At 42.0% G+C, this 13,426-nt stretch overlaps 1 protein-coding gene across 1 annotated transcript in view; it reads left to right on the forward strand.

The window, feature by feature from the left end:
- The window catches only part of DSTYK (dual serine/threonine and tyrosine protein kinase), a 52,236-nt gene that overhangs the window by 13,643 nt on the left and 25,167 nt on the right, over positions 1–13,426 (forward strand). Inside the window, exon 2 of the mRNA XM_054563255.1 lies at positions 6,319–6,707. Coding sequence (XP_054419230.1) covers positions 6,319–6,707 — 389 coding nt within the window. The remainder of the gene's footprint in view (positions 1–6,318; positions 6,708–13,426) is intronic.

The following is a 13,426-nucleotide window of genomic DNA, read 5'->3' on the forward strand; positions in this document are numbered from 1 at the left end:
ATGGTTATAGAAACTTTTATCAAAGCGTCCTAACTTGGAGCATGATGTTTGTCTATACTCCTTAGTCTGAGGATTTGGGTTCTAAATCTCACCCTGAACTACTTATTTAGGTTTGTGCCTTAAACTCCCCAGACTCTGACCCGGCAGTAGTAAACTATCACAGGAGGATTGAGGAGGCAGAAAGTAACATTTGGGGTAAAAGTGCAGACAGTGAAGAAATTTACTGTTTAAATTCTATTATTACTGTATTTGATGTATTTTTTACCCACTGTTTTTTTTTTTAGTTTTGTTTTTGTTTTTGTTTTGTTATGTCAAGTAAAATTATGTTTCTCACTGTTTCTCCTCTGAGATCCAGGACTGGATCACTTTGCTAGGTATCCTTTTGGCTCATTTTTTAAAAAGTATTTTGAAATAATTTCAAACTCACATAAATGTTAGTTTGAAGAGAGCTCCCATACCTACTTCATGCAGATTCGCCAGTTAACATCCTATTGCATTTTATTCGCTCCATCACCCCATGTCTCTCTCTCTATTATGTCTACTCCTTTTCCGAACAGTTTAAGAGCAGGCTATAGACAGGTTGTTTTAGCTCCTGTAAACACTCCATTATACATTTCTCCCAAACAAGTACATGCTTCCACATACCAGCACACAATTCCCCGAATCAGGATATTAACATTGATTTAGTATGACCGCCCAGTACACAAATCCTATTCAGATTTTGCTAGCTGTCCCAATAGTATTTCTTTTTCTTTTTGATCCAGTGTCCTGTCTAGGAATACATGTTGAATTGAATTGTCATGTCTCTTCAGATTCCTTTAATGTGGAACAGTTCTTCTGCCTTCCCCTGGCATTTACTATGTCTTTGATAGGTTTAAAGAGTAGGCTTTACATTCTGTAGGATGACCTGGGTCTACCTGTTGTTGCCTTGTGTCCAGATTCAGGTCATGAGCTCTTAGCAGGATTCGGCAGAGAAATGACACAGCGTACATCACATCAGAGTTACATGGTGTCAACCCATCCTACCCTGGAGATGTTAAACTTGATCACTGGTCGTGTTAGTATCCTCTAGGTTCTTCACCTTAAAGTCACCAGTCTTCTTTTTTCAATTGGTTAATCTTATGTGGGGAGGTTTTCTAAAATTGCACTGATAATTCTACTCCTGAAGTATCACTGGATGTAACATCTACTTGGCCTTGGTTTTGGTCTTCTTGGCAACTCCCATTTGTCTCAGTGGTCGTGTTTAGAGCTATCGTTCCTCCTGGATTTTGTTCTTTTTAAAATTCATTTTACAAAAGAAAGGGGGAGGGAGAGAGAGAGAAACATCAATTTTGTTCCACTTATTCATGCATTCATTGGTTGCTTCTTGTATGTGTCCTGACTGGAGATTGAACCCACAATCAGTGTATCAGAGCTCTAACCAACTGAGCTCTGCCTGGTCAGGGCCTCCTTCTGTGTTTCTTAGTTGACATTCTGTGTTAAAGAAGAGCTCTCCTTTTCCTTTGTGGTTTCTTGTTTGTTTGTTTGTTTGTTTATCTATATCAGTGTGTACTTGAGAATTTTTTCAGTGGATTATAATCTATTATCATTAAAAATGTATCATTACTTTTTTTAAGCTTGCATTCTTGTTTCGGTCAGTGAGTCCCCATCTGAGCTGGTTCCTGTGTCCTTTTGACACATTCCCATCATTAGATCACTCCTAATGGTTTCATTGTAAGATGCTGCCTTCCACGTGACAGAAACTAAGCCCTTGTAAACCATATAAATCTCAATTGCCCGACTGCCTGTGAGTCTTATATTCTTATGGGACCCCGGTACTCATATGCAGTTAGCCTTGTTAGTCTGTCCTATGTTGATTTGTTAGACTAGCCAGCGAATCTAGAAGGGTGGAAGGAAAAGTTTTCCTCCCCTATGCTGCCTGCCCCTGAGATCTAGGTATAGCTCCCGTACTGCCCTGTACGCCACCTTTTATTTGCTTAGATACAGGGAGAAACATGGGCGCTTTTTTTTTTTTTTTGAGATACCATTTCTAATAAATTCCTACTATTATCTATAAATGGGGATAATAATAGTCATTCTCTGGTAGAACTGTGAATATTAGATGGCATGGGACAAATAAGGTGATGTACTTAGAAAGGGCACAGTAAATATTGCGGGGAGGAAAAATAATTTTTTTCCTACCCTTATAGGTTCTTGGCTGAGACTTCCCTCCCCATTCCCATAATAAAAAGACATTACCAGGAGAAAAATGAACAGAAATTTAATAGTACGCGTACCTTCTGTATACATGGGAGATACCCAGGAAAACTGAGTAACTCTGAAATGGCCTAAGGTATTCCTTTAAATATCATCTCCGGTTAAAGACAGATGTTGTTGGGGGGTTAGTTATGGGAGATTACCAGGAAAAGCACAGTAAACCAGGGTTAGATTGTTATGCAGATTTAAGTCTTTCATTTCTGCATTGATAAAGAGTTTCTAAAGATTTAGAGTCATCTTTTTCCTGGTACTGAGAAGGAGACACCCTTACAAAGGGCAATTTCCCTCATAAATGTTTCTTACTAAAGGGTAACTTCTGCTCAGGTTTCAGAGCTTCACTTGTGTCTGCCGTTTATTAAAAATAACCAGCTTAAAATAATCAACATGCCAGATGTGTATTTTGGTGTAGTATATTTTGCTCCCCTTCATTATCTAAAACAAATAAACAAAATGGATTACTACTTCAGTTGCTCTTCTCCTTCTAGTTTGAAACCTCTGTTCAGAAGTACAGTTGACCCTTGGACAACGTGTGTTTGAACTGCATGGGTCCACTTATATGAAATATTTTTCAGTGGAACTGCGTGGGTCATTTGACCTGACATTTTGGACCCATGTTGTTCAGGGGTTAACTGGCAGGTGGGAATCCGTGCATACCGAGGGCTGACTAATTTTACAGGAATTTTCTACTGTGCAGGTTGTTGGAGTCCCTAATCCTGACGTTGTTCAAGGGTCAGCTTTAATTGCAATCAAGATAATCTGTATTTAAGAACCATCAAGAGAGGGAAAAAAAAGCCTTGGTTTGCACTTCAGACAACTTGAATTGACTTTTCCTGCAGCCAGAGTTGGCAGGGTTACTATGCTCCAGCTGAGAAGCCCTGCTGTTACCTTCTGGAAGCCCATATGCAGATGCTGTTATATTAATTACAAAAGAAAATCCGATTAACTTAGAAGTCCTTTAACTGTCAGTGGGGCCAGCTGCTCCAGTTTTGAAGCAGGTTTTCTTCCTTCCTCCTGCCAGCCTCTAGTTTTTCATCTCTTCTCTAGAGAACTGCACTGTCGGTCCTCAGAGCCCCTGGCTAGTTCAGTCACCTTTTTGATCTGCAGTTACAGTGGTAGCCCAGGGAGAGCTTGCATAATTAAACTCACATACAACTTAAGGTAAAAACAACCAAACCAACCACCCGTCTTCTCAATTACTTTTCCTTTAACAGTTAAAACCTGATGGCACCCTGGAATTTTAGAGCTGGAAAGGATGTTAAAAATGATCTAATCCAAGTCCCGTAGTTCAGCGCTGAGAAACACAGGCTGAGAAGAATCGAGCAGATTGCCGAAGTCCCAGAGCTAATCAGTGGCGAAGCCTGGGGTCAGAAAACTGCCCTCCTCTCCAGTGCCGTTGCCACTTCAGTGCTGCGCTCCTCCCTCGCTGAGCCGGGAGCCGCTTGCCGAGTGAAGCAAGGAGTGAAGCAATCTAGTTTCACCTTCATTTCTCCCCGTGCCCTTGTTCAAGTCTTGTAGGCATGTTGGAGATCAATAAAAAAAGCTAAGGGCTTGTGGGAGAGGCAAAGGGCTTGGATAATGAGGTATTGAAAAACCAACGGCGATATCTGTGTTGCAGAGCTTTCTTCAGCGCAGCTGGTTGCACACAGAGCCGTAGCAGTGCGTGGGCACAACTGGAACTGGGTTCCGTGTCAGCGCCCTCCCATTGCACTGGTCTCTGGTTGTTTGACACCAGCGGATTTACTTGTAGTGACTGTTTTGTCACTACACAGATGGCGGGGGTGATAATTTGGGTCAGATGAATGGGTGTGTCTGTTGTGGTTTTTAGCTCATGCAGAGCATGTTTTACTGGCTTTCCTATAGTTGACATTGTCTCGAGAGATGTTGAGATCTCTCCCTCTGGTTCTGAAAAATGGTTAGCTTGTTTTCATTACCTATTATCCACTCTTCTAGCCAGAGCAGCAGCAAAACTCATCTTGGTTTTATGTTCTTATTATGTACCAACTTCTGTTTTAGGAGTTAGGAAGTTTGTCAGAGTGAACTTAAAACTTACCGGAGGACCTGAGGAAAGCTAGCAAGTGTAGATGAGAGTGAATCTAGTTGGACTCCACGCTGCTCAGGCTGAGAGGTAGTTACGTTCTGCAAGGTGTTTGGGGAGGTCCTGTCCTCTTGTCCACATCTGTTCTCCCTGTTGAGACGAAGGAGGATTTTAGAAATGGTAGTTGATCCTGAATGATTCATCATGGTCCTGGAGTTTTCTGAGTCCTTAGTGGAACCATTTACAGCTTTCTATATAGACAGCATTCCACGATAAATGGATTCTTACACGGAGCAAATGAGTATGTAACATAAAGTACTTGCTGTCTTAGTCGTTGTGTTGGGTGTTTCAATAATTATAAACAGATAACTAGAGTAGACTGTGATAGTGTTTACTCGTGAACAAGATATGAAGGGACTCGGGACAAGCTCGTTGCTTCTTGCTAAGTGGTTTCACAAGAAGTTGGCTGTGTCCCATTGCTTTTGATTGTAGGTCAGAATTAGACCAGTGGTCTCTTGCTTTACTCTTATGCTTAGTAAATACCTTACACAAAATTAGGCACTTAGTTAGTGCTCTTTGCTTTTTTAGAGGAGCCCGTCTCTCCCCCAGGAGAATAGATTTCCTTGTTTCAGTGCCTGGTGTTGCTGATGTGCATGTGCAGGCCAGGCAATGCACTTAGAGACAGACCTGAAGAAAGGGCTCCATGGAATGCACAGAGGGATCTCAGTGAGAGCAGACGACTGTAAACCTTTGGTGGTGGGGGCCTTTGTGGGAGAGAAGGAGGTTTGAGGATTTGAAACAGTAAATTTGTGGCAGGATAGGTCCTCTCTAAAGTACAGCAGCCTCTTAATGAGTCTGGGCTCTCTTCATTTAATAGGAATAAAATAAATGGCTAATGGGTGGTTGAATAGAGCTCCTGGTTAAGTGACTAAAGCAAAAACTGATTCAGTTGGTACCATCCCAAATTTCAATCAAGGTGTAAGATCAGCCTTCTTTCAGCCGAGGAAGCGTGGTTTGTGCCTTTCTGAACAAATGCACAGGCTGCCCGAATCACAGACAGAGGCAGGCTCAGCGCTGAACGAGTTGGGGAATGGTTGCGTTCAGAATCTGAGTTTCGGCCAACTAATTTCTGGTTCCTTTTCTCAGACAGAGGCTTTCATACTTTGGGAAGTCTTTTGCTCTTTTTTGAATACTGTTTAACTTGTTTGTGGAAGTGTGGTTGTCCTGAAAGAATGTTTTTGAGATCACATCTCTTTCTAAACTTGCCTGGATTTCATCCTGACAGGCAGTTCTTCCCCTTTGTCTCACTCAGGGTTTTGCCATCCGTTGGCCGGAGGAGTGTGATTGATTAGGAGATACTGATCTTAATTGAGCACTAAATCCTTAAGAAAACAGTTGACTGTTGCCAGCTCTCAGAGAGGTGAACCAGAAAAGATTTTAGAGCTTATGTAAACTTAAGTTTTTATTTCAGTATATGTGTGTTTAGAAATTAGCTCATACATTTAGTTATAAAATATGTCATGTCATAAAAGGGGAAAATAAGCCAAAACTTCATAGGGTGGTGACATTTAAAAAGGCTGAATATGTTCAAGTATTAGGTCTTCTGTCACAAGGAGGGTTTTCATTTTGACATATTCATGTAGAGTTTCTCCTTGGTCTCACATCCCAGTTAGTGGCTTTGTCAATTTAATGATTTTGTGATTATGACTGAGTCCTTGTGAACTTCTTAGGCTGTCCCTCCACTGGATGAAAAAAGGAAGGGGGAGGGTAGATAAGGTCACCACCACCTTTCTGAGTAGAAACAACTGCTTTGGTGATGAGCCAAGGAACAGAATTCTGTTTGATGTTTGAGGAGCCTTTTCTGATTGAGGTGTTTTCCTGATACGCCCTTCAACCCAGAGCCTCCTAGAAATTTCATCTCTAGGACGCTGGTATCCTAATGGGGTCTCTGTGTGAGTCTCTCTGCCCTTCCTCACTCTTCTCTCTGTCCTCCTTTCCCTTTCTCCACCCTCCCCTTCCCCAACCAGGCCAGCTGAGCTGCATTTCCTTCCCACCTAAGGAAGAGAAGTACCTCCAGCAGATTGTGGACTGCCTCCCCTGCATCTTGATCCTCGGCCAGGATTGTAATGCCAAGTGCCAGCTATTGAACCTGCTGTTGGGGGTGCAGGTGCTTCCTACCACCAAGCTGGGCAGTGAGGAGAGCTGTAAGCTTCGGCGCCTCCGCTTCACCTATGGGACTCAGACTCGGGTCAGCCTGGCACTCCCCGGCCAATACGAACTAGTCCACACTCTGGTTGCTCACCAGGGCACCTGGGAGACCATCCCTGAGGAGGACCTGGAGGTCCAAGAGGACAGTGAGGATGCTGCCCATGTTTTAGCCGAACTGGAGGTAACGATGCACCACGCTCTCCTACAGGTACCAATCTCATATTTATACAATTGTACACACGTATACCAGCTTTTCTTGTGTTTGAGCTTTCTCAGAAAGTAATTTGGCATTATGTACCCTGGGCTCTGAGCATCAGCTGATGAAGTCAAAGGAACATTGTTTAGGAAGTTGAAAACAGACGAATGGTTGTAGCGGTGCCCATACCTGCCTCTGCTATCATGCTGCGCAGCCCTGAGCAATTGGCTTGTCTCCTTGCCTCCTACCTCCTTTATAAAATAAAGGGAATGTGATACTTGTATCTTGACGTTTTACAGAATAATTACGATCAGGATTAGAAATCTTTTTTCCTTTCTTAGCAGGAAGGTGTTGCTAGGATTGTCCCTAGTCATCCCTTTCTAAAAGGAACAATAAGATGATGCATAATTTATGTTCTTGTTAGAGTTGAGATGAGTAAAAAAAATTGTGAGCTTTTTCTTGGGCTTAACCATTACTTGCTGAGCTTAAGTGGGACAGATCATGTTTTACTTTCTAAGGAACTTGGGAATGTGAGGACAGGCCTGGCTCCATGTTACGAGATCTAGAGATCCCGGCACCTGAAGAATATCATTTGCTCCTCTTTTGCAGTAAACTTCCAAAGAGAACACAGGTCTTGTGGCATATCCTAAGAGATCATGTTGCCTGTTGGGTATTCCTGTCCCCGCTTAGGAAGGGCTCATCTTTTGTGCTAGGCTTTCTTTCCTGCTGTGTAGCTGGGACTGGGCTATTGGATTAGACTGAATGGGGATCAGCAAAGGATGTGACTATGCCGGAGGGTCAGGAGGGGGTAGGAATAAAAGAATGGAGACACTGTGAGAAAAGCGTCTATCACCTTGGTTAGCTGTGCCAGGAAGAAAGCTCTAGTTTGGCAAGACTAGGAGAGTCGTTTCTTTTTTCTTAAAACCTCTTCACTTACCCTTATTCTAAAAGACTTGATCTCCCAGTCAATGAAAGAGCCCTTGGGCTGTGGCCATGATCTATATAACATTCTTGAAGTAGAAACTGTCATTTCCTTCCAGAGTCCAGGTTTATTTTATCTTGATAAAAGCCAACAGGGGCTACATATACCAGGGGAGGAGGGTGCAGGAAACCCAAATTTATGTATAAAAAATTATGTATTTATTCTTATATGTTCAAACTTTAGTCACCTTCAAAGGACTCTCCATTTGATGCAGTACACTTATAGAGATGTTTTTTCCAGGGCTCAAAATAATTTTTGATCTCGTTGATTTTGATGCCTTTTAATGCTCCTGCCATTTTTTGTTTCATCTCTTCCACATCAGCAAAACATTTTCTTTTGAGGAATTTTTTCATCCAGGGAAACAAAAAACGTCACTCAGGGTGAGGTCAGGTGAACAGGGAGGGCGGGGCATGGGGGTTATGCCCTTTTTGGTCAAAAACTGCTGAACACTAAGCGCAGCGTGGGCAGATGCACTTGTAAACCACCCATGATGAAATGGGCAAACATATTGAAAGACTCTTCAAAAAAATTTTCACTGAAGCCAAATGCAGGCTCTCACAACAGCACCAGTTGGTACATCGATACAGGTGGGCTCCTAGAACACTCATCTAGTAGGGGAAGCCCGTACTACAAGGGGCAGCCCTCCAGAAGATAATTCTGGGTTTTTGGGCAACAAAATAAGGCAGCATCTTCTTTCAGGTCAGTTTCAGTGGTGGCTTTCCTGTTTTCAGACCTAGAGCTCACACTTATTATTAGCTCAGGGTACTGTGAGAGTTCTTGGATAACTCTGAGAGTAATTCTCGTATATTGACTGAGGCTCCTCAGTTGACCCACGAACTGCTTCACAGTCATAAGTATTTGATCCACACACAATCTGTCTGTAGTACACTGCCCTGGTCTGGTTCCTTCCAGTTTTCAGTAGCTCAGTGATTTTCATACTTTTAGGTTTTAAAACACTGTAAGAAATAACAGTTTATAACAGGACCCAGTACATATATGCACATATACATTTGAAATAAAGTTTCATGAAACAATACTTTTACTTCTTGCAAAACACACCGATATTTTCCTTTTTATTCTGTTGGACTTCATGTTGAAAAACTGAATGGTAGCAACCACTAAATTGATGCTATGACTTAATACCTGTGACCTATTTAGCAGCTTACACTGTTAAATAGGTGAAATGACTGCGCTAAGTTGCGTAGTGACTTTTCCTGTTTTGCCTTTTAAAAACAGTTTTAGAATGTGAGCAGAACATGTTGCAGGAGAGGCAAATTACTTGATTGATTTCTCTGTGCCCCTTCATTTTATTGGTTTTAGTTTTTTAATGTTTATTTATTTTATGGGTTTCCCTTTTTCATGCTCATTTACTTGTGTTCCATGAATTGAGGGGCACAAAGAAGGAAAGCGAGAGCCTTGTCCAGGCGCACACCTGAGCACCTCTCTCACCGGTCAGCGTGCCCAGGCCCTGCTCCTGGATGCATGCTGAGCTAACAGCTGAGGCAGCCATGGAGCAGCCTACCTGATGGGGAAGTTGAGATGCCAAGTCAACTTCCTCTCCATACAGTTGAAGTATATATTCTTTCTTAAGGAATAGTCTTCTCTTGAGGAATTCTCTAGTCTTTGGTTCTGTTTCATGTGGTTTCTGAGGCTTCCTTAGCCAATGTTTCTCCAGATCTGCTTTATTCTGACTGGTTTTGATGTCAAAATAGCAACGGACCCCAACGGTTCCCAGTTTAGAACCCCTCGATGCTGAGCCTCGGAGCGGCCTCCGCAGCCTTTGTGCAGCTCAGGCCCTGCCCTGTGTCTCCGTCGGGCTCCTGTCCCCATTAAATGCATCGGCCGTGCTCAGCTCACTGCTGGGGGCATTTCATGGCTACCTGGGAGATTTTTTATGACAGTGAGAAAGATCTTTTTGTTTAGCTCCCTTTATATTTAGGACCAGTGAGTTAGCTCTAAACAGCCCTTCAATATGGTGTATAAAAGGGGTGGTAAAGAAAGGAAACATTCAGCTAAAGGAAACCAAGATTGAATTAGGGGAAATGGATGTTCATTTTCAACTGTCAAATTATCAAAGCAGAACTTTTCCCTACCCTCTTATACAATGGTCATTCTTCTAATGCGTCGCTTTAAAGTCTTCATAAATTAGCCATTTTCAGTTTTTCTGTAATAGGCCAACTCACATGAACCCACAGTACTTGGTGTTCTCAGCTTTTTAGTTCTGGGTCCCCGGAGATTCTTGGTTCATAATTCAATATTAGAGGAACATGTCAAGCCATTAATTTCTGAAACCTTGTTTATTGTTAAGTTTAAAACATAATCATTTTCCAATGGGCAACACGTCTCACCATTCACCACATGTGTTAGTTCTGTCTTCGTGTACAGACATACTTCCCCTTCTGCAGCCTCATCCCCTTTCTGCACATAAATCTTCCCACCTCCTTTTCTCTTTTTTTCCTGTTATAAATCTAGTGCCATACAGTTGTCTGCCCTCAAAGTTGTCTTAATCTGATGTATGTGGTGTATGTGTAGTTTTTTTCTTATGAGCACCTGTAAGAAAAGGAGTAAGAAGAAGCAGAAATGATTAAACTTCCTAAACTTGAGGTGAGATTCCTGCATCCCAGCAGCAGCATTTTATTTCCTGTGGCAGTTCCTCTCCATTGTTCTGCTCTTATCGATAGCCTGTTTGGGGTAGCCAGGGATTCTTCGGTCCCTTCGGCAAATGTACACGTCACCTGGCAGCCAGACTGCCATATGCTGGCATTGTTTTCGGCTCATGGTGACGTCTGGTATGGTATATTTCAGGGAACTGAAGTAGATTGATGTTTCCAGAAGAGATCTAATACATTGCGAATAAACCTTGTTTTTTTTTTACTGTTTGTAACATTAACCAGTTGGAGTTACAAAGTTTTCTCTTTAAAACGCTCAACCATTAGCTTTCAATGGAAAAAAATCTGTTTTAAATGTTGTACAGACATCGATATTTTTAATTATCAACAGTTAACACTTTCACAAACCAAAACCATTATAAAGGATCTTACTTAAAATGACAAAAGTTTATGCAAAATTTTAAATCCAAAATGGTTTTGAAAAGTTTTTTAATAGTTTATCATCTATTGTATTTTAGTTACCAGTTATCCCCCTTATGCCTTTTCCACCTCCATCCGCCGCCCTCTGCCCCCGCCCCCCGCCCCCCGCCCCCCGCCGTCGCCACGCTGTTGTCCGTCCACGAGTCCTTTCTCCTTTTCGCTCGATCCCTCCACCCCCCAGCCCCTTGTCCAGAGCTGTCAGCCTGCTCTCTGTGAGCCTGCCTCTGTTTCGCTCGTTAGTTCAGTTTGTTCTGAACATTGTTTGTTGCTAGAAGGTTAGCTTCTCTCAATTTTTGCCTGGTTATCGGCATTTACTGCGGCTCTTTAGAGAAGTGAATTTGTTGTGTGTTACTTACCTTCGGTTAGATAACATACCTTCTCTTGAATGTATCTAAATTGAAAGGTAATGGTTGATTGGTAAAAAGTAGGAAAGAAATCTGAGTGAGGGTTCTCAAGGCAAGAAGATCCTTTTAGGAGAAGAAAGTATATGAAATTAGGCCAAAAACGGCTATTCCCAGGCAAAGGAAATGAGGTTGGGATAACATATATAAGGCAGAGAAATAAGGATATTCAAAAGACATTAAAACAAAGAAACCATGATTTTCTGGGGAAAAAAGAAAGGGAAACGAAAATGATATGTTAAAAAAAAAAAAAAAAAAGGAGCCCCAGTTGGTGTGGTTCAGTGGATTGAGTGCTGGCCTGCGAATCAAGGGGTTGCTGGTTTGATTCTCAGGGCACATGCCTGGGTTGTGCGCCAGGTCCCTGGTGGGCGGTGCACGAGAGGCAATCACACATTGATTTTTCTCTCCTTCTCTTCTCTCTACCTTCCCTTCTCTCTAAAAATAAATAAATAAAATCTTTCTTTAAAAAAAGAATATGGGAGGTTCAGGCAAATGCTAAACTATAAATTCCTTCTAAGCAGTAATCCTGCATCCTTTGAATCTAACGCCTCCCTTGCCTTTCCCCTAATGCACTCTAACATATGTAGAGAAATGTAGCCATCCTGCATACATTGTTCTTTGCCAAGAAACCTGGGGATATTTATTATAGGTTAACTTACCTGCTAAGGGTATGCGTAGTGTAGAGACAATATTAAAAAAAAAAAATCCCTATGCTCACTAGAGAAGCTTTGATATCTCTTAAGAACAATTTTCTCGGTTCACCTCCAGTGATTAATTTTTGGCCTTCCTAGGTCAGCTCTTGGAGAGAAAAATCTGTCCAAGATTAGAGTCTTTATCTTCCTCTTTCACTTCTCCCTTTTCCAGGATTCTGCCTCCTACCTGCACCAGATGCCTTCTTTCTCCCCTGTTTTCCCTGTCTCAGAAATCTGGTGTTTCCCTTTGAGTAGAGGATGGTGGGGGTAGGGGGTCTTGCCCAATTCAGAGAGGTTGGAAGTACTGTTAACATGTAGAAACTGTTGTTGGGACTATGAAAACTATTTTCTTTGGACTTCTGTGGTGATATTTCCCCCAGTCCTTGCAGGACTGTTTCATAGCAGGGCCTCTAGTCTGCAGCCAGCATATACTTAACATAGAACGCAAGGATTATTAGGATCCTTGAAATCATCCTTTATCCAGCCTTTATTCTTCTTTCAGAACTTCCCTAACAAATAGTTCCTGACATACAGTGGACCTCCAGCTACTGTTTAAACATGGTATTTGTAGTCAGGTGGACCTGGGTTTACATCCTGGCTTTGTCACTTAACTGGCTCTGGGACTCTGGTGCTCAGTTCCCTCTTTGATAGGAACGGAGTAGTTAGCCATATCTTTTAGGACTGGTGTGAGGCTTAAATGAGAAAGTATGTGTAAAGCACCAAGCACAGTGCCTGGCACATAGAAGTCAGTTCCCTCCTCCTTTTGTAGAAATTAACCAGGGTCCTCAAGAAGAGAATTGCTTATTCTCTCTGTCACCCATCCCTTCCCTGAGAACTATCCACACTGGAACTCCTTCCTTTTGACAAACCTAAGTCCTCCTGGTTCCAGGTTACTTACAGTTACTACTCTGCTCTAATTAGAGACCGAGTTCTTCATAATTCATTATGAAGTACTTTTGTAATAAAACGAAAGGAGAGAAATGTTATAAAAAGGCAAATAATACAAAAGATAAAGTCATAAATTTAAAAGATAAATTAAGTCTTCCATTCCTCTTTCTCTCTTCTGCATGCCACTAGTGTGTGTGTGTGTGTGTGTGTGTGTGTGTGTCTTTCTCTCTCAGTGAATGCAGTAAGTGGTAAAAGAATAAAGCTTCAGATTCCTACTTTATCTGTATCTGTGGATGTTTGGATATCCATAGGTAGAATGCATAGTATCTATTCAGTACATTTTTATTAACTTGTCTGTTACCTGATTCATCCAAGTGTGAAATACAGAGAAGGTAGTTCTGATCCTTAAGGGCTTCATGCTTATCAGTTGAGATGCAGAACCCCTGTTTTGGGGTGTTTGGGATTGTAGATATATTCCCACCTTTAGTATGATGCTTTCTGTGGCTAGTTTAGGGATTTGGTTGGAATCGTGTTTTTTCCCAAGTGTTGTTTCTGCCACCTGAGTTACCACACTGATAATTTTACTAGGTGGGGAGATGAGCTTGTATCCATTCCATGCTGACTGCTGCATAAGCTCTGGGTTGGCTTCAGACTAGTCCCAGGTGCTTAAAAGACAGGC

The sequence above is a fragment of the Pteronotus mesoamericanus genome, unplaced genomic scaffold (genome assembly GCF_021234165.1).
Source record: "Pteronotus mesoamericanus isolate MK-2021 breed Mesoamerican mustached bat unplaced genomic scaffold, CSHL_Meso_final scaffold_705, whole genome shotgun sequence".
Classification (NCBI taxonomy): domain Eukaryota; kingdom Metazoa; phylum Chordata; class Mammalia; order Chiroptera; family Mormoopidae; genus Pteronotus; species Pteronotus mesoamericanus.